At 39.8% G+C, this 25890-nt stretch overlaps 1 protein-coding gene across 2 annotated transcripts in view; it reads left to right on the top strand.

Moving 5' to 3' along the window:
- The window catches only part of tcaim (T cell activation inhibitor, mitochondrial), a 29987-nt gene extending 18032 nt beyond the window's left edge, over positions 1–11955 (top strand). For both annotated transcript variants that reach the window (XM_041245120.1, XM_041245119.1), the window contains exons 8-11: positions 1093–1184; positions 2743–2975; positions 9934–10065; positions 10685–11955. In XM_041245120.1, the coding sequence (XP_041101054.1) occupies positions 1093–1184; positions 2743–2975; positions 9934–10065; positions 10685–10910 (683 nt within the window). In that variant the 3' untranslated portion in view covers positions 10911–11955. The remainder of the gene's footprint in view (positions 1–1092; positions 1185–2742; positions 2976–9933; positions 10066–10684) is intronic.
- Positions 11956–25890: the final 13935 nt, after the last annotated feature.

The following is a 25890-nucleotide window of genomic DNA, read 5'->3' as shown; positions in this document are numbered from 1 at the left end:
TAAACTGAGATTTTGCATGACCATTATTGCTTATTGAGATTAATGTGCTGATTTATGCTATTTTGATATAAACCTTCTTTTATACTTGTGTACCGTATTTTATTCCAAAACTTTTGATAAAATGTATAAAAGATATAACAGTGTTGCATGTTTTTTTTATTGTGCAATTATCATCTTGAGCTCCTTTGGGAGAAATTTGTAACTACAGTAAGTGCTAACTGAATTAAACCATTACACGCATTCATTGTCTTAATTGGGTATCTAAACACCAATAATCCCCCACAGGTTTCTATTAAAATAACTAAAGTATTGTATAGAGTTTTAGTTGCCTGCCATATATATCCAAGTGTCTTTATATTAGCAAGCACATCAGTATATTGACAGCAAAAAAATAAATAAAATAGCAGATCACAGATGGCGCTGGCTCTTACCTCTTTAAAGACTCTTTGGCTGCTGTAGCTTTGTGACGACAGACGCATGGGAGTTGGAGTTGAAACGCCTCTCGGGCGCACAGGATTTATTAAACACAAAACAGAAAATAAACAAACTGCACAGAGGACACATACAGGAGACCTGTACAAAAGGCAAAATGAAACCGTACAAAAACTACCAACTAAAAGATGCCACACAGGGCGAACGCTAGCCTTACTAAATGAGGCGTCCTGCTCCAGGAACCTGCTACACCCTGCATTACTTGGGATCAATATCCCCTAAACTAACCTACTTATGAGCAGGTATTCTTGTGACGACTCCTGCTTCTTCATAAGGCCTTGGCTGGGCATTGCCTTCACAAGCACCATGTTGCAGTTTAAGGGTTGCGTAGCTGTCGTTCCTGCAGAGCGGACACTGTCCTCCTGAGTGTACACACTCTGTGCGGCACTCAGAACTGAAGAAAAGCTCCTGAATTCACCGTGAGCACCTTGGCACAGTCCTATTTAAAAAAAAAAAAAAAAGTGATGGTAATTGGAATAAGAACCAGAATGAGTGCAAAGATCATAAAAAGCACAACAATATGCAAGTCCCTCCCCTTCTCCAAAAAATCAACTCATACACCAAATTTGACAAAACTTTTTTACGGTTCTTTTGTTTTAGGGCACACCATAATATTTACCGACCAATCAGGGGTGAATGCTGCCGGACATGTAATGTTGGGAACAATGGATGTTCACCACCAGTGGGCCAAAGTAAGACACTTTTTAAATTTTTTTTTTAGGTTTTATTGAGAAAAAAAATTATATAAAAAATACAAAACTGAAAGATCATAATTGGATAAGTCTCCACCCCCCTGAGAATACTTGGTGGAAGAACCTTTGGCAGCAATTACAGCTGTGAGTCTGTTGGTCTGTCTCTACCAACTTTGCACACCTAGATTTGGCAATATTTGACCATTCTTTACAAAACTGTTCAAGCTGTCAAGTTCCTTGGGGAGCGTTGATGGACAGCAATCCAAGTCATGCCACATGGATTTAGGCTGGGGCTCTGACTGGGCCACTCAAGGACATTTACTTTTTTGTTCCTTAGCCACTCCAGTGTAGCTTTGGCTGTGTGTTTTGGGTCATTGTCATGCTGAAAGGTGAACTTCCATCCCAGTTTCATCTTTCTTGCAGAGGGCAGCAGGTTTTCCTCAAGGACTTCTCTGTACTTTGCTCCATTCATTTTCCCTTCTGTCATGACAAGTGCCCCAGTCCCTGCCGATGAGAAACGTCCCCATAACATGATGCTGCCACCACCGTGTTTCACAGTAGGGATGGTGTTCTTTGGGTGTGTTGGGTTTGCGCCAAAAAGTTAAGTTTTTTCGTCAGACCACAAAACTTTTTGCCACATGGCTACAGAATCTCCTGAGTGTTTTTTTGCATTCTTCAAACTGAATTCAAGGTGGGCTTTCTTGAGTAATGTCTTTCTTCTTGCCACCCTACCATACAGGCCAGATTTGTGGAGTGCTTGGGATATTGTTGTCACATGCACACTTTGACCAGTCTTGGTCATAAAAGCCTGTAGCTCTTGCAAAGTTGCCATTGGCCTCTTGGTAGCCTCTCTGATCAGTCTCTTTGCTCGGTCATCCAGTTTGGAGGGACGGCCTGATCTATGCAGGGTCTTGGTGGTGTCATACACCTTCCACTTCTTAATAATCGTCATGACCGTGCTCCAAGGGATATTCAAGGCCTGTGATATTTTTTTTTTATACCCATCCCCTGATCTGTGCCTTTCAACAACTTTGTCCTGGAGTTCTTTTGAAAGCACCTTGGTGCTCAGGTTGAGTCTTTGCTTTGAAATGCACTACCCTGCAGAGGGAACCTACAGAAACTGCTGAATTTATCCTGAAATCATGTGAATCACTACAATTTAACACAGGTGGAGGCCACTTAACTTGGTGTGTGATTTTGAAAGCAATTGGTTACACCTGAGCTAATTTACGATTACTGTTACAAGGGGGGTGGACACTTATCCAACCAAGCTATTTCAGTTTTTATTTTTAATTAATTTTCTACAAAATTCAAGAGTATTTTTTTCACTTGGAAGTTGTGGGGTAAAATGTGTAGATAAATGGAAAAAAAAAACTATTTTAATGCATTTTAATTCCAGGCTATAAGGCAACAAAAGGTGAAAATTTTGAAAGGGGGTGTAGACTTTCTATAGGCACTGTATACCTCTCTTTCTTGGCCTACTACTTAAACTTCCCTCCACTTCCATTGAGCCAACTTCTGCTTGTTGCACAAATAATGTTGTGCGTTTTTTTATTAGCTGTTTGAGAAACTTCCAAGTTATGGTGACCTCATCATTCAAACGTCAATGTTGGAGGAACGCATTAGCCACCTTCTGGGAGGGATCCGGATCATCCATGTTGACAAGCTGCAACCAGTGCTGCTGCTGGAGGAGTATTACAGCACTCTAAATGCTTTCTACAAGAGACTTTTCTCAATGAGGGTTCCCTTTCACCCGCGAAGCTTGCAAGGGCTGCAGATGACTTTGGAGAAGTAAGTGTTCCTAGAGGATTTATATATGATATCCTGGTTAAATGCTTGGTGACTATAATACCTCTTTTCCACTGGCACATCCGAGCCGAGTCGAGCTGGTGCTGCACTTGGCAGGCTCGGTTCGGCACCTGCTTGGCTTGGGCTTGGCTGGTGAGAATGTTCAGTTATTTGGAAATTTGTTATTCTGCCCCCGGAACAGAATTCATCTCAAATAACTGAACTGAGCGGCGAGAAGGGCAGATCCAGAGATTTCTGTTTTCATGTTTGTTTTACTTTTTCATTTGTTACTGAATTCAAATGAAAAACAACTACGTATATATTCTGAAATGAGAGAAAAGCTTCTTGGAGGGAATTTACAACTCGCAAGAAAGATACTCTGCCAATGACGCCTCAAGCTAAAAAAGGTAAGGTTATCAAATGTATGTAGTGTGTGTATGTCCTCTATACACTGTAGATTTATGTTTTATTTAGACTTCAATAAATACAAAAAATACTTGTTTTTTGTTTTTAATATCTCAACTTTTTTATAAGTATAGTATCATTGTAGTGCTAATTTGACTTTATTTACCAGTGTAAGCAATATTGTGACCACACATTTTGGATGAAATGAAAGCCTAAGTCAGTTGACGCATTGATATACTATTAATAAATATAAATATACTATTTATTAAAAAAAAAATGCACACAGTGTCTCAAATTATTGTAGACTTGGCATTTATTTGAGGTGCTTGATCCAAAGTTTAATTGTCTTCTCCAATGTCACAGTCTTGCATTGTAGCTTTGTTGTGCAATAACATGCAACAAGCTGTAACAATGCTACTTATTTTTTGTGGGCTACTGTAGCAGACCAATGAACGACAAAGACACCTAAAATGTTTAAAAATAAATAAAATAGAAAGTGTTACAGTACACTTTCATTGTTCAATCAATATGAGGGTGCGGCATAAAGCGAACAGTGTGCCCCGGACTGGATTGTCTGACAATTTCCAGGGAAAAGTGGAAGTCGGTCATCTAGGAAGGGGACGAAACCACAGTACACCAAGTCATCGCCCCAGACGGGAGGCAATGTGGCAGTCGTGGACTGGAAGAAAAGCGATTGCACTCGCTAACCAAGGGGGCGTGGCTGAACTAGAGCTGCTTGCATAAATGGCTGATTACTTTGACCGGCGATGGGGAGTGCCACAGTTGGTGCTGTCGATGGCTCACACATGCCCATAATAGTCCCACAGTTGTCACGAGTACCATCGTGACTATTTTAACCACAAAGGCTGGCATTCAATCATTTTACAAGCGGTGGTGGATGGCAAAGGACTGCTTTGGGACTTGTGTAGGGTACCCAGGCAGTGTGCATGATGCCAGAGTGACATGACATAGGCTACTATATTACTGGGGACCCTGCCTATCCTTTGGAGAAGTGGCTTATGAAACCTTTCTCCAACACTGGCAGATTCAGTGAACAAAAGCGGAAAATACAACTCCAAAGTCAGAAGTGCAAGATCAGTAGTTGAAAATACATTTGGAAGGTTAAAGGGCAGATGGAGGTGTCTGATGAAGAGAAATGACTAATCTAAATATGATAAAACAAATGGTTTTGTCATGCTATGTGCTTCGTAACCTCTGTGAGACACACAGTGAATATTTCCATGAAGAATGGGCTGCTCCTCTCGAACTTCAACAGTCTGTATATGCAATACCGGGAAGGGGTGAAACTGAAGGGGGTCATGTCCGCGAAGCGCTTGTTGACTACTTTAGCAGTGTGGAGTAGTGGTTAGGGCAGGGCTTCCCAAACCCGGTCCTCGGGAACCCAGTGTCTTATGGTTTTCCTTCCAACAAAGCTCTCAGTTACTTAACTAAATTCTTAACCCTTTCAGACCAAAATTTATTTTCAATCATAAGAAATATTTTAAATCTTTTTTTCCTAGTCTTATTGCAACTAGAAATGAGGCTCAAACTAAATTTAGATTTTAGCCCAAATCTTTTACTGTGTTTTTTGTTGTCCACTCCAATGGACTTTGGGACTAAACAGCAGGCAAATCAGAAAAACGTCATTGTCATGGATATGCGTACTTATTCACATGATGAAAACACAAATTGGGACAGCTCAGAACATCTTAGAACATTTCCTGAAATTAAAACATCCTAAAAAAATACACAAAATAATGCTATTAAGAAAACAAAGATACTGTCATAGGCCCTCGGTCTAGAATTTTTACTTGCGGTGAGCAGCCTTGAAACAATTTCTTCGTGGCACAAAACACAGGTGCACTTTGCATTTATCACAGAAAACATGTTTGCCAGTGCAGAATGGCTGCTTGCACCTTGTAGCTTCTTTCTTGTCATCAAAGTTTGGTATGTGGTCAACCATGTCCTTTTGAACTTCAGGTAGGGGCCTTCTCTCAGTGGTTCCTTATTTCAGTGGTGGCTTTTCAAGTGGAGTTAGTGTGGAAGGGATGCTTGGCTGCCCTCTTCAGAGCCCGTGGCTTTCCCAGTCACACAAGACACTCTGCCACGTTCACCCTGAAGTGCAGAAGGTCCAACACTTCTTTGTTGGGGATGCCAGAGTGTTGTGCATCTCTTCTGTACTCCAGCCAGCTATTTACCACTGCCACATCAAAGCCATGGGTGAACATCTGTAGCGTCCATTTCCGGGACTTGATTTCTGTGCGATAGAGGCTGATAAGCTGGTCCAGTTTGTCAACCCCTCCCATGGCCTCATTATACTTCTTCACAATTTGAGGTCGCTTGTTCTTCATGTATCTTTTCTCTTGTCCCACCTCTCAACCTCATCCTCCTCTCCCACACAAACAAAGTTGGAGGCCAGCAGGACAAAATGGTTGTCAGACCACTTGAGCAGCACAAGTTTCCCATCGCGACTAGTCACCTGATCATGATTACCTATTTCCTTCTTGGACATCTCCTTGTCTGACTTGAGAGGTGGATTGCCAAAGCGGCAGACTCTTGCTGTTCCTGATGCATGGATCTGCTTGTCTGTCAGTACTTCTAGCACATTATATGTGATGAAGTAATTGTCAAAGTAGAGCTTTGTGGTTTGGGTTACTGATTTTTTGACTGAGGTGTAGAACCACTGCAGCTCCATGTCCTATTCTTTTCTTGCTCTGCTCCGAGAGCTCAGGTGTGGCACCTTGGTAGAGCAGGATTTCAGTTGGGGTAATTGTTTTATTAGGACACATTTAAATAGGGCAGGGTGAACCTGTGTTAGTTGGCAGAGAATAGGAGTACCATGGAGAAAGGTTGACTCCGCTCGGGGACATTGTGTGCTTTAGAAAAGAAAAGGTCCTTTTATTCTTGTGAAGAATTTTGGATCAGGAAATGGGTTAGCCATCCGGTATTATAGTGAGGCTTACTGGAAGGAGTTTAGTTAGTTCGCCAAAGGGTCGAGAGAAGGTTTTGTTTGTTTGTTTTATTTGTTTTTGTAAATAATAAACACACTACGGCGTTTATCGACATCCTGGTTTCAAATTATTTATTTTGGAAGAGTGAAACTTGTGACAGAAAGAAAATCCATCACAAACTATATACAGAAAATATAACCTTCATAAATACAACCTTTCAGCTTTTCAGTATGTACAATAAATAATAAACAGTGTTTTTTAAACAATTTAACTGTATACAAAAAAAATCAAATCACTTTTAGGCCTTAATCTAAAGGAAGATCTGTTATGCTTCTTGCCAGCAATGCCTGTCCCAGCTGACCAGGAACTGAAATCAGTTCTCTGTTCATTAATGCAGTAGATGCTGCTTCCCGTTACCGTTCCCTCTGCGCTAAATTCTAAATTAATTTGCCTTTCTTCAGCACTCGGTCAGCCTGCATTTCTTGCTGGAGAAACTGCATGTACCTCTCGTCAGATTCCTTAATGCACTGGGCAAATCCAGGGCAGAATTTGATGTTTCTGACCGTTTTTGTTTTTTGACTGAAAAAATAAACAAAAATATGAGCATATTTGTGGAAGCAAGAATAAATACTGTATAAACACGCCACTATAACTTATTTAGTACATGTTATGTTAACATGGGAATATGTGTTGTTGTCTGTGTAACTGTAACCTAAAAAAGAACATATACCTTTAATAATTATTACAAAACAGATATTCAGCCTGCTTGGCCCTGTTGACCACATTCAAATTAGTTCAGGTTGTGTGACTGAAGTGCACTCAACCTTAATTGACACGTTAGAATCATCATGGGGAGCGAGCAAATCCTCTGAAAAGAACAAGTCAGGATATCAATATTGCTGAATAAAAGCACATTTTAGAAACGTAAATAAAAAGCATTTAAAAATGTAAATAAAAAGCAGAGAAAATGCAGCTCGTTTCTAATACTTTCATTAACAATGACTTTAAATACAATGCCGAGAAAGTTTGTGAATCCCTTAGGATTTTCACATAATTCACATATTTCAAACCTAAAATGTTATTAGATCTTAATCTAAGTCCTAATAATAGATAAAGATAACCTGATTAAACAAATGACATGAAAACATGATGCTTTTCAACACTTATTTATCCACAAATAATTCAATATTCAATATCCATGTGTGAAAAAGTGTGTGAACCTTTAGATTCAGTAACTGGTGGCACCCCCTTGAGCAGCAATGACTTCAACTAAGCGTTTCCTGTAACTGTTGGTCAGTCTCTCACATCGGTTTTGAGGAATTTTGGCTCATTTCTCCTTACAGAACTGCTTCATCTCAGTGACATTTGAGGGCTTCCTTGCATGGACAGCTCTCTTCAGGTCTTGCCACAACATTTCGATGGGGTTTAGGACCGGACTTTGACTAGGCCATTCTGAAACGTGGAATTTCTTCTTCTGCATCCATTCTTTTGTAGATCTGCTTGTATGTTTAGGATCATTGTCTTGCTGCATGACCCGCTTTCAGTTCAGCTTCAGCTCATGGATGGATGGCCTGACATTCTCCTGTAGAGTCTTCTGATACAATGCAGAATTCATGGTTGTGTCAACGATGTCAAGCCGTCCAGGTCCTGAGGGACCAAAGCAGCCCCAAACCATCACACTCCCACCACCATGCTTGACGGTTGGGATGAGGTTCTTCTGTTCGAACGCAGTGTTTGGTTTTCGCCAAACAACATTTCTCAGAGGCCAAAAAGTTCTACCTTTGACTCGTCTGTCCAGAGAACATTGTTCCAGAAGTCTTGTGTGTCATCTATGTGCTTTTTGACGAACTTCAGACGGACAGCAGTGTTCTTTTTAGAGAGCAGTAGTTTCCTCTTGGTTATCCTTCCATGAACACCATTCTTGTCTTTTTCTGATAGTTGAGTCACGAACACTCACATTAGCCAAGGCAAGAGTGGCCTGCAGATCCTTGGATGTTACTGTGGGGTTCTTTGTGACTTCCTTGATGATTTTCCGGTTTGTTCTTAGAGATTTTGGTGGGATGACCGCTGCTGGGTAGAGTGACTGTGGTCTTGAACTATCTGTCTGACAGTGGATTGGTGGAGCCCCAAATCCTTAGAAATGGTTTTGTAACCCATTCTAGACAGCAATAACTGTTTTTCTGAGGTCCTCTGAGATTTCTTTTGATCGTGGCATGACGTGTTTTTCAGTTTCTGTTCTTTATATAGGGTGGGGTCTCCCAAACTCACCCCTGAAGATCTACCTAATTATTTAAACACCAGATTCTAATTATCCCCTTAATTGAGCTGATAAAACCAGGGGTTTTCTTACATATTCTGAATCTTAATTACTCATTGTTTGTCTAATTCATACATCATTTTGTTTCAAAAGACATGGAATTGGTTAATATAAACCCTATTGGATTTTTAAGAAAAGACTGGTTTTGATTCAAGAAGGCTATCATGGTAAAACTACAATTATCATTGGGGTTCACAAACTTTCTTGGCACTGTATGCTGTGCATTATTTAAAAAATCTAGATTATTATTATTATTATTATTATTATTATTATTATTATTATTAGCAGATGCCTTCCAGGGTGACTTTGAACTTTTTAAATCTCTTTAAAGTACCTTTACTGCTTATTGGCTATTGTTAAAAGATGTATTGTTACTTTCAGTAGGATGTACAAACAACAAACCTTTATATACTGCTTTCGTGCGCAAGTAAAAAGTAAAACATTCTATTGTAATTAATAAACTCACCCAACTGTTGTGAGGAGTGGCACATTGATTCCAGTAAAACTGTCGCTGAATTCAGCACACCGGTCCCAACTGTAGCAGATCTGTACCCAAGAACAAGAGTCCATCACATTGTAAAATATACCTTTTTTTACAATTGGCTCCACTCTTATTGCTGTGAGCTTTATTTTTTTTCTCGTTTTAATTTTTTTCTTTTTTCATGGCACTGTTTAGGGTTTGGGTTAAATCCCATCGTTTTTAATTCAGAAGAAATTCCGACGTACACCTTTTCATTTCTCATACAAGATTCTAGCTGCTCTTGTCCACTGGAATCTGCCCATATAGAAATGAGAGCATGCACTTCTCCAGCGCCCCAAGGCTGAACTTTTTTTCTTCTGAATTAGTGCCGGTAACGGATGCCATATTGTTTTTGGGTTTTTTTTAGACTGCACTGACTGATGAAATGTAATGACAAAATTAATTAACCCCGCCCCCTGGCCTTGCTCGGCCTGGAGTCAATACCAGACAGTTTGTGATGCCGGAGTTTGAAGTAGCCAGTGTAAAACAAGCCGTACTGTGACGGTTCTGCACTGGCTCGGCTTGGCCAGTGGAAAAGCGTTATAAGACAAATGTCGGACTACAAGGGTGCCAGAACTTCAAAGAACTACCCTATTGTGTCTTTGTTGGTTTGATATTTACATATTGTGTGTCTTTTTATTCTCCATAATACAGTAATCATAAACAGGCACAGGACTAAATTTAATTGGAGAAAAGTGTCCCTTTAAAGGTGTTTTTATTTTTACCCAGTCCCCGTCAACCTAAACGAAATAAACGTTCCCTCTCCAGTGACCGTTCCAGTCCAAGTCTGCATGAGTGTGGTCATTTCAACATCCCCACCATCTGTGAACCTTCAGCACTGCAGTGGTTTATTCAAACCAAGGCACAAGAGGCCAGGAGGAGAATGAAGAGGAGGGAAGAGTGAGTTTCCATTCTGTAACTTTAGACTGGAAGATTCTTCCAAATCTAACTGCCTTTGGGGGAGGAAAGGGGCTTAGGTATTGTGGCTGTAAAAAGTTACTTTACAGCCACCACCTAAATTTTGCCAGAATTATAGCTTGTCTCAAGATACTGTGTTAATTTCAGGTGACATCACTGGGATACCTTGCAACCAATCAGTTTTAGAGCATCAGCCATGCAATTTATATAACATTTTTAGTAACAGTTTCAGAGATGTTGAAGACAAATCTTTGTGTATCTCACTGGAACTCCTCATCCGGGGCAGGGCATAGGCATTGTCAAACTCAATCTATTAAGGGCCACATAGTATTTATTTATTTTTTACTGTTACTTTGCTTTTTCTTCTTTTGTGTGAAGAAGCCTACACAGACTGGCTAGTAACTAAATTACAGATTAGCAGTCCTCATTCAAACTGCATGTGTTATGTCTTGGGGAGTAATTATAAGAGCTTGTGTCTCACGTTCCCCTGACACAAAAAACTTCAGTTCTATGTCTACCCATTTAAGCCACTCACATAATACCATGTACTTGCACTAATTATTTACGTTTTTTAAAGAAATGTACCATTGCTTTCCTCCAGGTTGAAAGCTGAAGAAAAAGCTCTTATTCTTGTTTGCACTGAGAGGCTGTCTTTGAAGAGGCTGTACAAGGAACCCAGCATCACCAGCACCCAGATGATACCTTGCTGCAAGCGTCTGGTAGAGGAGCGCCTCCCATACATGCAAGGCATGCATCTGTGTGTGTCACACTTCTACTCAGTCTTGCAGGATGGGGACTTGTGCATACCCTGGGACTGGAAGAGCTGAAGTAGTGTGACTGAAAGCACAGGGAGACTGTGTGGAATATGGACGATGTGTTACTAAAGGGAATACCACACAGTCCTAACAAATGGTCTACTGGCACTTTATATGCAAATAAAAATCACCAATGCAGCACTTTAGAGGAACAAAATGCTGGAAAATATAATTTTCTGGATCCTTTTGTTTGGATCAGTGTTGCTATAACTCATTTTTAACTACTGGTACTTGATAAGTCCAGTATTTTGGAAAATATAGAAAAGACGTGTTTGCTGTTTCTGACACATTGTTACTGTAGTTGATGTCACAGGTTATTTCTCTGAAGGGTTTGATGCCATTTCTACAGTGACTCACCAGTTGAGGTGTGCAGGCAGAGTCATGCAGCCATGGGAGCACGGTTCGCATCCTGGCTGTGCCAAGTAGCCGATCTTCCCATGTCATGCCATGCGTCACAGTGGTTTTCGCAAGGCAAAATCCAAAGTAAGCTATGTAGGTAATCAAAAATGTCACAGGTCTGTTGAAATGATCTAAATGCTGATGCATCAGAGTACCACCATAGATTAAAAGATTGCTTATAAGAGGAACAATGAACATTGAAGAAACCAACCTGCAGCAGCATGTATGAGTCTCTTAAGTGTGTTTTTGTCTTAAAACTACTGGTTTGGCCCCAATTTAATATTTAAATGGTATTTAGTATTTCAGAATAGGTACACTTCCAGATCAGTACATATTTAGTATTCCTATCCAAAGGGATCAGTAACTAATCTGTACCCTAGTGGAGAAGTTCTTGGTTTCACACATGTATTTATCACCAGTGTGCAAAATGCATGCTGTATCTACCCAGACATTGTTTTGAGCAATGGGTCTGATTCTACTGTGTTATGGAGCTGTTGCATGCAAAAATTATATTAGCAGTTGTATTGTTTATAGTTAGAGGTGGGCAGCGATATGAAAATTGTACATTGATATTAATGTTGAAGGATTCCAAAACACAGAAATATAATAACACAATTGCAATATAAAACATATATAGACGTTAACGTAGATTTACATATGAAAAACAATAACTTACTTTAACTTAGTGGTGCTTTGCTTTACACTATCCATGGAGAAAAACAAGATCTTGTTATATTTTACAATTCTGTCATCAGCCACCTCAAAACTGAAATATTTGTATACTTCACTGCACGCAGCCATTTCAGAAGTAATTGAATCGTCAGCTGCTCTGCGTGTATATCATGACTCACGAAATCTCTAAAAGTATTAAGTACGGTGTCATGCCGAATTTTGCATTATTTTGAGATGTTTTTTGTTGTTTTAAAAGTACATCTAAGTTATAATACTGGAAGTTCATATTTTAAAAATACATTAATAATAGCATAAGTAATGAAACGCTGAAGTATGCACATATCTCAAAATAATTGAAAATGGATGGCCAGTGGTGCTTATGCAGCATGCAAGTAACATAGCTACCTCTGTGGCTATGAAGGGGAGTTATTACGTTTAAATCAATGTATTTATTAAAATTGTACTTGTCTTTTTAAAAATGTGCAATTAGTTTCTGCATTGCTCTATTAAACTGTTTCAGTTAGTATATACTGTTTGTGTGTCATTATAATTAGGCATACATTAGTGCATAGTCAGAGTACTCTTCAAAGTAATCCAAGTCATTTTTCTGCTATGTGTTTGTAGTGTCAAATAAAGACAAGGTGACAGCAGAATCGGCATAACGGACCACTGTTTTAGTTCCTTGAAAAATGAGAAGCTGCATAGTTTAAGAGTAAGGTGTAAAGTTCAGAGTTAAAGTTCTGTTTTTGTTATGGCCCGTGCATTACCATAAGTATGTCTTATACATTTAATAATACCCAATAATAAACCATTTTGTTTTTTTTATCACAAAACTTTAATCACTAATGTGTTATGTGCGATTGAGTTGATGTTTGACAATTGTTTCATCATAAGTCATGGTCATAATTGTCTCAGATTGTTTGTATGTGTGTGTGTGTATTTGTTTTTATATATATATATATATATATATATATATATATATATATATATATATATATATATATATAATATATATTATATATAATATTTTTAAAACACACACACACAAAACAATGACACTTAAGTCCTTTCAAAAGTACGTGTCCTTTCTTACTGTTGAATGTACTGTGCTTAACATGACACGCATTCTGTCGTAGACAACATCAACACGGATTCACTATATAAATATTTAGTGAATCCGTATAATATACATTATATATGCATATATATATATATATAATATATATATATATATATATATATATATATATATATATATATATGAATGACCATTCAGTACAGCAAAGGAAAAGATGTGGCCAGCAGGATTTCAAATAAACCGCTCATTCGCCAGAAATTGATGCACGTTCAATATACAACAGTTAAATAATACTTTAGTGTGTGGTGTTTGCCAACAAGACTGACCATGATTGTTATGTATAGTTTGTTGTATAGTAATATAAAATAAACTTGATTATACTGTGTTTGTATTTTTTGCAGTATTACCAATAAAAAGTATGTCTCTGCTGCAGTTGGGTTGGATGCAGAAGCAAAGCAGTATATTTGTTGTAAACATTAAGCTGGAGGTTTTCAATGTTTCCATTTATTGCAATTAATTAAAATGGATGAAGCCTCCGTGCTGGTCTCAGTCACTCCGTAAACAGAGCTGACTTAGCCCGCAATGTTAGCCTTGTTAGTGTCATGCATTTAAAAATGCCAGTCATGTTTTTGTTGATAATGAAAAGATATGGAAAAGGAGGCAAAAGACAAAGTTCACTATCCATGCATTACCACCGCTGACCTGGAGAAGCTAATACAAAAATACATGATTGGCACTAACACTGGCAGTTTATGTCAGCACAGTTTACAGAGCGATTGAGACCAGCACGGAGGCTAAAATAACACAACTGAGTACTCTTGACCAGCCGAGTTACGCACTGAAGCATATCATTATCGTAGCATTTTCAGGACACTGTTTTTAAGTTGATTACCATTTCTTTATGTTTCATCAAATCAATAAAAACATCAGCTGCCCAAGCATTTTTGTTTTCTTCGTTTTCATGAAGTTGTTGACTTGTTAAATCTTTGTGCCTCTTGCTTCCCCCCACACCCCCCGACCCCCAACAGAGGTTTTGCTTCTTGTAATTCTATGCACTTGAACACTGTCATGCCTTCGAAAAGACCAAATCTGATGAAAGGAATGTCACTCATTTTTAAAAAAACAATGTGTATATTTATTCTAGTTTTATGTGTTGTGTATTGATAATTTATTAAATTTAACTGTGCTTTGGCAAAAATTAATTCTGCCGTGCATTGTACTATTTTGCATGGGAAAATAATCCTCAACAGCCAATCGGTGTGTACCATCCAAACATTCCGTTTTATAAATAAGATTATAGCTGGAGAGTCATAGCTCCGACTGTGCTGGTACCACATTGATGTATTATAACTTCACAGATTATGAATTCACACAAATCAATTTCTGCTGTAATTATCAATTTAAAAATAAAACGGTCAGTTTTTTCCCCTCTGTAAATTTGTGTTAATGAAAAGTAAACTGGAACCATTGTTTAAAACTCCATTTTTAAAATACCTGCGCACAGAAACAGGCCCACCCATAGCATTGACACAAAGAAAGGTAAGTCTACGGTTATTCTTAGTGTTATAGTGATTTATTTAAGTGCTTATTTTTCAGTCACAAATACTGTTATTGTGTGGTTCACTGAGATTAAAAAAAAAAAAAAAAAAGAAATTCAGGTAGTCCGCAGTTTGAGAACCACTGTCATAGAACAACCCCAATGTACTGTTTGTCTGATAGAAGTAGCAGTGGAGTCATGTATATGCAGCCTCCTGCAAAAAAACTATCTTGAAGGAAAATCTGCAGCCCATAGATCTACACTTGGCCTTAAATAAATATACTGTAAATGATGTACAGTAATCCGTCTTGTATCCTCCCATCACATGTCTGCCCTAACCGTTTATCTGCCATGATTAGGGCTAGGATTTTGGAGATGTGGATAAAGTTGAGCAATGGAGCTGCGCTTAGAACGGCACTGTTGCTGGGCTAGAGACTGGATGGTTGCAGGAAAGACTTAACGTTGGAGCTCCTGCAGCCAAATAGAGAAGCTGAATGATGAGAAGAATCACCGGAGTAGGTAGGAAAATAACTGATAATATCTTGGCAGCGCTGTGCATTGATAGGAGTGAGGCAACAAAGTTAAATGACGGAGTTTGAGCGTTTACTACAAAGCGAAAACAATAGACTGGAAGTGTGTAAGATTGTGGCTTAGCAGTTAGTAATGATATACATTAATTAGGCAGCCCCAACTCCACCCCCTGAATCTCGCTAATGCTAACATTTGAGTATTCTGCAAAGCTGTCTATACAGATCTAAAAACTATAGCTCGTAAAACTTCAGTTGTCTATTAGGTATTTCTCACACACTATGAGGATTCATTTTAAAAAGTAGGACTGTCAATCGCGATTAACTAAAAAACCTAATAACATACATTTTTTAATGCTGGTTAATCGTAGTCCTTTGTTTTGATCATCTTAACTGCTTGTAATTAATTCTGTCGCTGCATTGCTGAGTGGACGTGAGATCAGAAGTAAAAAAAAAAAAAAAAAAAAAACACCAAATGTGCAGGAGTTTGAATGGGTTTATTAAAATAAGATAGTTTATTTTTAAAAAAACTTCCCTATGGTTCTTTTGATAAAAAAGACAGTTCCCTATACTGGAAGGACGAGTTTCAATCAAAAGTAAAGCGAATGTGTTTATGTATTCGCTATATTTTGTCTGTTGAATTTTGATCATAATTATTTTGTTTACCTATTTAGTGTTTAAGTGCATATCTTTTTTTAATTTATTTTTTAAAGCATGATATTTCATTTAACAATCTAGTTTAAATGCAGTATATATTGTGAAGGATTATGTTTGCAAGAAGAAATCTCAGTTGTCCATGTGTTAATAAACTGTGTTTCTGTAATCCGTGCGGCCAGTTGAGTGGATATATGTGCACTTTACAGTAGGCTAGTACTGTACTGTGCCGGTACGAGATCAAAATATGCAGCAGCGGTCTTCGCGGAGTTCGTCAACTCATGGACACTGTCACTACTTTGGAAACCAGTGACAGGCGATCAGAAAACAGACTTAACCCTAGCCTGGCATATGGTGTCCATTTTAGGACATCCTCAGACCTCACCCCTCCTCGACTCAATCGTCAGACATCAGACCTCACCCCTCCTCGACTCAATCGTCACCCCTCCTTGAGTCAATTCACACCCCCCCTCGACTCAATCGTCAGACATCAGACCTCACCCCTCCTCGACTCAATCGTCACCCCTCCTTGAGTCAATTCACACCCCCCCTCGACTCAATCGTCAGACATCAGACCTCACCCCTCCTCGACTCAATCGTCACCCCTCCTTGAGTCAATTCACACCCCCCCTCGACTCAATCGTCAGACATCAGACCTCACCCCTCCTCGACTCAATCGTCACCCCTCCTTGAGTCAATTCACACCCCCCCTCGACTCAATCGTCAGACATCAGACCTCACCCCTCCTCGACTCAATCGTCACCCCTCCTTGAGTCAATTCACACCCCCCCTCGACTCAATCGTCAGACATCAGACCTCACCCCTCCTCGACTCAATCGTCACCCCTCCTTGAGTCAATTCACACCCCCCCTCGACTCAATCGTCAGACATCAGACCTCACCCCTCCTCGACTCAATCGTCACCCCTCCTTGAGTCAATTCACACCCCCCCTCGACTCAATCGTCAGACATCAGACCTCACCCCTCCTCGACTCAATCGTCACCCCTCCTCGAGTCAATTCACACACCCCCTCGACTCAATCGTCAGACATCAGACCTTACCCCTCCTCGACTCAATCGTCACCCCTCCTTGAGTCAATTCACAGCCCTCCTCGACTCAATCGTCAGACATCAGACCTCACCCCTCCTCGAATCAGTCGTCAGACCGCTTCAAGCCATACTATCCCCTCCCCTTTTTACAATTGTAGAGAGTTTTCGAATGACGTTTCAAGTCACGTGATCCTTAAAGTTTTGTTTGCTTTTATCAAAAAATTTTGAACACTTGTGTAGTTATTGGCATGGACGAGACAACTTTTCATTTTATAAGTTGCCGAGGGTTATATATAATTGCAGGGAGAAAAATTAAGACATAACGTAAGAAGATTAGGCAAGTGGCTAGCTAATATATAAAGGGCAGACCTGAAGGAGTGTAGCTACTTGTCCTCAAGAGTATGTTCACGACATTTCATTTTAGGTTTGTTACTTTTACCGCATTACTGAATAGTAGTTAGTAGTAGTTATTTTAATTGTCCTGTTCCAGAAATATAAATGTTACAGTAATATAAGAATATAAATTGAGCAAGATATATATTTTAATGATTAAATACATCAATTTAGTAGTAGTTTTTTTATAAATACCTCAATCTATTAATAATTGTTTGATTTTGTAACACGCAGAATGCAGTGTTATCGCAAAGAGGATTAGAAAAGAGAATTCCTGTATTTTTTTCACATGTAAGAGTCTCAATCTCACTTAAATTAGGATTTTTTCCCACTGATCTACAAATCCTTTAGCACCATGTCAAATCAAAAGAAAAAATCCAAAAGCTTTCAACAATTTACTAAAAATGAAAAATGGAAATTATCAGATTAAAAAAGTATTCATACCCTTTGTAATTGCAAGCCTAAATGTGCTCAGGTACAATATATTACCTCAACAAGTCACACAATTTGTTGATGGACTCCACCTGTGTAAGAAATTAGTGGATCACCTGCTTTAAATTAATCTGTGAGGATAAATACTGCTTCCTCTGTATGGTCTCACACTGTGGTAGAGACTTTCAAAAGAAAGAATCAAAATGAAGACAAAAGAAGATTCTAAGCAAGTCAGGGATGTGATTATAGAGCACAAATCTGGGGAATGGTACAAAACCATTTCAAAGACATTGAACATCCCTCGGAGCTCAGTGCAGTCCATTGTACAGAAGTGGGAAAAATACAAAACTACCACCGCACTGCCTAGATCAGGCCACCACTCTAAACTTAGTTGTTGGACAAGAAGGGCACTTCTTAGGGAAGCTACTGTGAGGCCAACTGTGACTCTGAATGAGTTACAAAAGTCAGCGATGGACGAGGATGTTCATTAATCAACAATCTCCAAGGCATTCCACAAAAAGGCCCTTTATGGGAGAGTGGCAAGGAAGAAGCCCTAGCTGAAAAAAACCCATATCCTTGCACAGTTCACAAAATGTCACATAGAAGATACTGCAGTTATGTGGATGAACGTCTTGTGATCTGATGAGACTAAAGTGGAACTTTTTGGCCTAAACACTAAGCGGTATGTGCGCAAATCAAACACTGCACACCAGCCAGGTAACACCCATGTTATGGGGATGCTTTTCAGCCTCAGAGAATGACAATTTTTCAGGATGAATGGCGCATAATACAGAGAAATCCTGCATAAAAACCTGCGCCCCTCTGCCAAAAAACTCAAACTGCGGAAGAAATTTATCTTTCAACAGGACAATCATCCAAAGCACACTGCCAGAGCAACACTGGAGTTGCTTAAAATGAAGAAGATAGATATCCTTGAGTGGCCCAGTTAGAGTCCTGACCTTAATCCCACTGAAAATCTGTGGCAAGACCTCAGTATTATTTTTGTGTTCTGTCTGTTTTCACATTTTTTTAATTACTTTTAATATAGTTTGCTTGTATTTTGCAATGTTGAAAGTCAGATGATGGAAAACCATAACTACCCTTTAAATGAAAACATACAACAATAACTCCTCATAATCTTAGTATTATAATTACATTTTATCGTTAAAAGGAATTTGAACTTTGAAAATGTTTTATTTCTAACATTGTACATAATAGGATGGGTTTATGAATTTAAAACAACCAAAATCTAAGATGGTATAAATTAAGCAAGTCTTTGAATACAAAAAAGATTTAACTGTACAAAAATACATTTTTTAAATAATTCTCACGGCCATCTTGGATTTTCTAAGTAGGCATACATGATTAAGTTTTTCCATTTTATTTTATTTTTCTAACAATAATCTTAATAATTGTAAGTCATAATTGTGTGCTAGTAAGTCGAAATAACAAGACAGTAAGGCAAAATAATGAGATGCTAAGTTGAAATAATGAGATAGTATATCGAACTTATGATGTTATGATTTTAAGATGTATTTCTTTTTTTTTTTTATGTGGCAGAAATGGCCTTCCATATGTACTGGCTTCCACATTGACTTTTTAGCTAATTAGTTATTACATGTTATGTTTCAGGATTAGTTGATCTCATGTATGGTAATAGTGAAAGATTTCCGTAATTTTAACAAATCAAATACGCTTTACCTTTTATGTCAGTGTAAATTTAATTACAACCAAATCTAATGTTTTTATTGTATTTTATTATATTACTTTATAGACGGCTAGCTACTATCAATTTAGTGATTCGTTGACGATTGATTCGAGGAGGGGTGAGGTCTACTACTGGCAGTCTGAGTGAGAAAGCGGTTACAAATTAAAAACTCAAAGCAAGATCTGTGACTTTTTTAACCCAGCTCCCTCCACAGCTGAACAGCGGTATACCGGTAGGTATGTAATGTAACTTTTTTGGCTGTTGGCACTGGGATATATTGTCGTTCATACTAATTCCACTTATTCTGGCACACTTTGGTCCCCGTCTGCACAAATTAACGGATGTCTTCTGTGTTTACATGATGCAAGCAAAATCCAGTTGGCATGTATAAAGTGAATTGGAAAAACGTTTTGACAATGCAAACATTTGTGATCAAAAGTAAATTGAGCATTGCATACCTTGTATTCTGTATCACTACTGAAACCACTATATTTAAAGTGGTAAAAAAAAAACATCCAAGCTAAACAAAAATCTTTATGTAAATCCTAATGTAATAAAGACCAAATTGGAAGAGAGCTGGGATGGTACTTTCTTGGTAGGTTTTTACTTCATAATGAACTCTTTCTAAACAAAACATCTTTTAAAGGGGGATTTGTTGTTTTCCTAAACGTATCTTCAATTAATATTGTATTCTATTGTTGTTTTAAAAATGCGATTAAAAGTGTGATTAATCTAGAATCATTTTTTTAACAACTCAATGAAGAATGGACAGGAGCTGTACGAACCTTTTGGAACACCTGCCACAACACTATCAGCTCAGTGTTGTGGTAAATGAAAAGAAAAAAAAAACAGCCTAGTTTATTTATATCCAGCAAAGGTAGTTTTGAAACCTTAACACTGCTACATCACTCTGCAGGCTAAACTGTAGTAGGAGAATAAACTGTAACATTCAAGCTATTTAGCTCATACAGGAAAAGAGCACACAGCTTGTCCAGTATTCGCAGTAAACATAATCCACCTATTGTCACTGGAACTGATTTATGGGGGTCTTTTACATCAAAGTGCAGTTTGCCATCTATTTTGTAAATGAAAAAATAAATTGTTAATGTGTTACAAAACTAGCAACATACAATATAGGCACTGTGGCAAGACTGAGGTATAGGAACACCTCTTAAGAGAACACTTCGGCTAAGAGAACAACCTTGTGGTGAAACTGATTTTTCCCATTGTAAATGCTCCGCTTAAAGGAACAGGAACTTTGTTTAAAAGAACACCTTCTTTGCACCGATAGTGATTCATTCACAATGGATACAGTACTGTTTTGTAACCTGATAACTCATCAACAAATTGAAATGGTTTATTCAGTCTTTTAAAAAGTGATTTGTCATCGGGAATGTATAGTGAGGCACACTGATTTGTTTATCCAGAACCGTCGATATTTATCAGTGCCTCAGTTTGTATTGCTTTTCTCTTATTCTGTTAATTTCATATGTTGATGTACGTGCATTGTGACAAGTAATAAATAATTATTTACTGATTGATTCGTATTGTGACTGGTGGCTGACTCCGATTAGAGAACACTTCGGCTATAAGATCACTTCACTTGCTTCCCGAAGGGTGTTTTCTTAGCTGGAGATCACTGTAATGTATTTTTGTTTTGTTTGTAAATATATATTTAATTTGTATAATTTGAAAATTTTTGTCAATTAAAGTATGTGCTAGATATGGCAGGGCTGGGAGGTTAGACTTCCCTCCCTGATTAATATAAGTTTAATGTGCAGCAGGTGGCCAGGAGTTAATTGACTGATTGATTATCAATTAACCGTAAAACACATTTAAATTGCAGTGAGTTCATTCTGCTATATTTACGATAATAAATACATCACATAAGCCCTGCTTATGTGTATGGCCATTAAAATGCAATACAAAATCTAATAGTGTAAGGTTAGGGTTAACAAATTAGAGTCAGAAATAATATCAACATGGAAATAAAAATCACCCAGTAGAATAATCCTATCAGTGTAGACAGAAACTCTCCAAATTCGTATAGAAATTTTGGGTGTGACTTGGGTGGACATTAGACTGTTATAATATGAACAGGATGTTGGATAATTAGAGTGAGTGTAAGAACTTTGAAGGATGAATATGTTTTAACAATATCATTATATGATGTTCTTTGCTGTAAACTGTGGCAAGTTCACCTCCTCGCCCAGTAGAGTAAGCTTTTTTTTTTTTTTTTTTTTCAAAAAGGAGGAGATGCTTCGATTAATAATGTATTGTCATTTTCCCCAAGCCAGGTTTCCACAAGACAGAAAATATCAATACTTTTATCCTGAATGAAATCACTAATTAGCAGATCCTTATTTGACAAAGATCTAACATCAAATAAGCCTAGATGTAGATTTTTACACACCTGGGCATGGGGTTGAGCATGGATGTAAGGAATTTGAATAAGATTACTGGAACATAAACCTCTTTGGATATTCTGCAGGTGGCATGGAGGGCAGGATACCTTTGATTTTAAATGATTCTTTGGATTTGGTAGATGGCAATGTAATCAGTCAGTCTTTACAGTATTTTTTTTTATATTTTTTGACAATATGGTTGAACCTGTCTTATTTAGATGCAGACCATCTCTTCTAAGAATAAAAAAACAGGCTTCTCCCAGAAACTATCCCAATTAGATTCTCTGAAGTACACCATTAAAGAGCCAATGATTTAGGGAGGAAAGTCTGCTAAAGGCTTCACATCCCCTATTGTGTCTAATATCATTTATAGGTTGTCCAAGTTGGCGGCAATATTAAGAACTCTGATGTCCAAGGGCACACAGGTGAAAGAAATCTGGGGTGCAGCAGCAGGGGTAGAAAAACAGGCCTCACAGCCTCAATGTAAAGTTGCAGGTGGAAATCTTTTCTCCTTATCATATATTTTAGATATTTTCGTTAGCACAATCTGAGAGCTAAATTTAGTGAATGCCATTTTATTTTACTACAGTCAAGTAAGCTGCAGTACATTTAATTTTTAATGTCCTTATTTTTTTTCTTTTGCTCTCAACAGTACACTTCCTAATTACAGTCCCAAGTATTTCTGTAAATTGTGCTTTAATATTTCTTAAATAGTTAATAAATATACTTTGTTTTCCCTGCCACAGTTGACACTGTTTTAGTACAAAACTCGCGCTACATTACTGTTTTCCATTATTCCAAGTATTAACTCGACTCACTCATCCCAATGGCACACTTCTTTGGGTTAGCAGTGAGCCCCGCCTCCCGCAAGGATTGCAGCACCGCCGCTACCTTACACAGATGACTCGGCCAATCCTCACTGTGGATAACCACGTCATCTATGTAAGCAGCGGCATACTGCTGATGGGGCCGCAAGATGTGATCCATCATCTGCTGAAAAGTGGCTGGTGCTCCGTGCAACCCAAAGGGCATGGTCCTGAATTGATATACCGACACCGACCTTTCTCTAGATTCCGGGGTCGGGTATCTGTCATTACCCCTTTGTTAAATCCAGTGTCATCATAAAATGAGCTGTGCCCAGACGCTCCAGCAACTCATCTACCCGGGGCATCGGATAAGCGTCAAACTTCGATTTTTCATTGATTCGCCTGAAATCAATGCAAAACCGAGTTGACCCATCCGGCTTACCTACTAAAATTACAGGACTGTTCTAGTCACTTTGGGACTCTTCTATTACCCCCAGTCGGAGCATTTCATCAATCTCCGCGTTTATTACCTGTCTTTTACGTTCAGGTATACGGTACGGCCTCTGGCGAACTTACGCCTCCGGCTCAATATTAATGTGATAATGGGCTACTCGAGTCTGCCCTGGGACGGGACAGAATACGTCAGGAAATTCCACCACCAGATCATGAGCCTGACATTTCTGTGTTGGTTTTCTGCAATCTGTACCGACCCTTTTCTCACCAACTGAAAGACCAGGGACGTCATCTACATGCGCTACTAGCAACACCTCCGGTTGCAACCAAGGCTTCAAGAAGTTTGTGACAAATGTGTTTCTCTCTCCGTTGCTCTGGTTGGCAGATCTCATAGTCCATCTTCTCAACCCAGCGTGTAACCTCAAAGGGTCCTTGCCACTTAGCCAGAAGTTTTGACTCGGAACTGGGTAATAATAGAAGTACCTTATCCGTCGGCTGAAATGTGCGCAACCAGGCTCCTTGATTGTACTGTGTCTCCTGTCTGTGCTGAGCCTGCTGCAAATTGTCATGCGCCCATTTCCCAACAGACTCAAGACGTTTGCGCGGGTCCAACACATACCGGACAGCACTGGTCGAATTATCCTGCTGTTCCTCCCACATCTCTCTGACCAGATCGAGCACGCCCCGGGGTCTCTGCCAATATAACAGCTCATATGGTGAAAACCCTGTGGAAGCTTGGGGTACCTCTCTGATCGCAAAGAGAAGGGTAGGAATCAGCTGGTCCCAGTAACGCACATCACAACAAATAAACCTGTGCAACATGCTTTTAAGGGTCTTATTAAAGCATTCCACCAAACTGTCGGTCTGAGGATGAAACACCGAGGTCCTAATGGTCTTAATTCCCAAAAGCTTACATGTTCCGCGGATTAGCCGGAACATAAAATTGATGCCTTGGTAAGTTAGTATTTCCTAGGGGAAAAGTGGAAAAAAACCTAGAATGGCCTATGGATAACGCATAGCGTAATCCAAAATGACCAGTAGATGGCTGTATCCTGCCACACTCCTTTCCAGAAGCCCAACTATGTCCATCCCAGTACGCTCAAACAGAGCTTCCACGAGGGGCAAGGTCACCAGTGGGGCTCATGGGACGGCTCTAGGGCTGGCTTTTTGACATTCCCCACAACGTTCACAAAACCGTTTGACATCACCACCCATCCCCAGCCAAAAGAACTGTGTCACTAGCCTCGCTTTATTTTTGTCCCTTCCCAAATGACCAGATAGGGGACTAGCGTGAGCAAGCTGCAACAAATCCTCCTTAAAGAGGAATGTGCAACTGGTGACGCACTACCCCTGTCTGGGGTAATTTATCAACACGGTACAGAAGGTCTCGATTAATTTTGACGTGGGGGTACGTGGCGGCGTGTCTGGGCCAACCATTTACCACCGGAGTTCCCGTTTAGTTTTCTGAGGTCTAAATCAATGGCGAAACAAGCCGGGTCACGGAAGGGGAATATCTCGCCAATTACTTCCTCCTTCTTAACCAATAGGGAAGATGAGGCTGTCAGGGCAGCTAACCAATCCTTGAACTTCACAGTCCCGTCCCAGAGCTACCAGCACTGGCAATTGAGGACATAATCCTACCTGCACCTGCGTCACCTGCTGGCCAGTAATCATATTTACACTAATCTTGGGATAGGAGCGTACATCCCCATGAATACATTTAATGTGCACGTGTCCCAGTATGTGTTTATGCCCAGGTGAGATTTGGCTCGCCTGTATTAGAGACTGACCACACCCTGAATCCAGGAGAGCCTGGGTTTTTGTACTATCCACTGTCACAGGAATAACAAAACCTGTCTGCTGAAGTGACTGAGGTAATTGAACGTGCTTACCTGGCCGGCTGAGGTCACACTCCATCACGGGGCAATCCCAGGCAATGTGGCCCACCTCCCTGCACGTCCAACACCTCGGTGGACTGATTTCTCACCCTGGAGCTTCAGCAAGAGGTGGGTACATCGGAGCCATCAAAGGAGCTTGCTGATAATGTGGCCATGTGAGCCCCCGGTCCGACACCGCAGTAGCCCGTGGGTGACCCCACCCTGCCCCAGGCCGGGAGCTCTCGCTGACACCCCTCAACCAAATACCTGACTACCCCTTCCCCCCAGTCCCTTCGCCCTCTCCGGGGCCAGTGGAGGGGATGGTCCGGTAGCCACACTCCTTCCAGGTAGTCTTGCGGGCGTTGGCTCCACTGCCTGGTATTGTTCCGCCAACTCGACCGCCCAGTCCAGAGTGGCAGGTGCCTGCCACTGTACCCATAGCCGAGGTCCCGGGGCCAAAACTCCAGGAACCGCTCCACCACGATCACTTCCACCAATCTGGCTTTGTTGGTTGCGTCTGGCGTCAGTCAGCCCATGGCGTAATCCTTCAGGCAAATGCTCCTCCCGGAACTTTTACCGGTACCGTAACGAGTGTGCCCTGCAATACCGAGGGTACTGTACCGAACCTAACTGATCGGTTTATCTCGGTTCATATCACTGATAATAAAGTGCCATACCATACCGAACTGGAGCTAAGGCTCCAAAATGGTACTGAACTGACACGGGCATTGTCCTAGTTCTGCTTGGTTCTTAACCATTCAGACTAAAGTCGGTACTTGGGTTTAAACAGTGATACCATACCCGGTCCAGTACCAGCGGACCTGGTTTTAGTCTTGCCCGACTCTCGCAATTTTTTACAGTATTTCTGCCTGTAACATACTGTACAGCGGCATTGCTGCTTGTGTTGTCTGAGACAGCTTGCAAGTACTGCATACTGCACCAGCCCTTTTACAGTACTGTATACAGGAGCTGTAGCTTGAGCAAGCTGAGGCAGCAGTTTTT

This window comes from Polyodon spathula, chromosome 3 (assembly GCF_017654505.1).
Source record: "Polyodon spathula isolate WHYD16114869_AA chromosome 3, ASM1765450v1, whole genome shotgun sequence".
In the NCBI taxonomy this organism is placed as follows: Eukaryota; Metazoa; Chordata; class Actinopteri; order Acipenseriformes; family Polyodontidae; genus Polyodon; species Polyodon spathula.
This window is presented reverse-complemented; position numbering and strand designations above follow the sequence as displayed.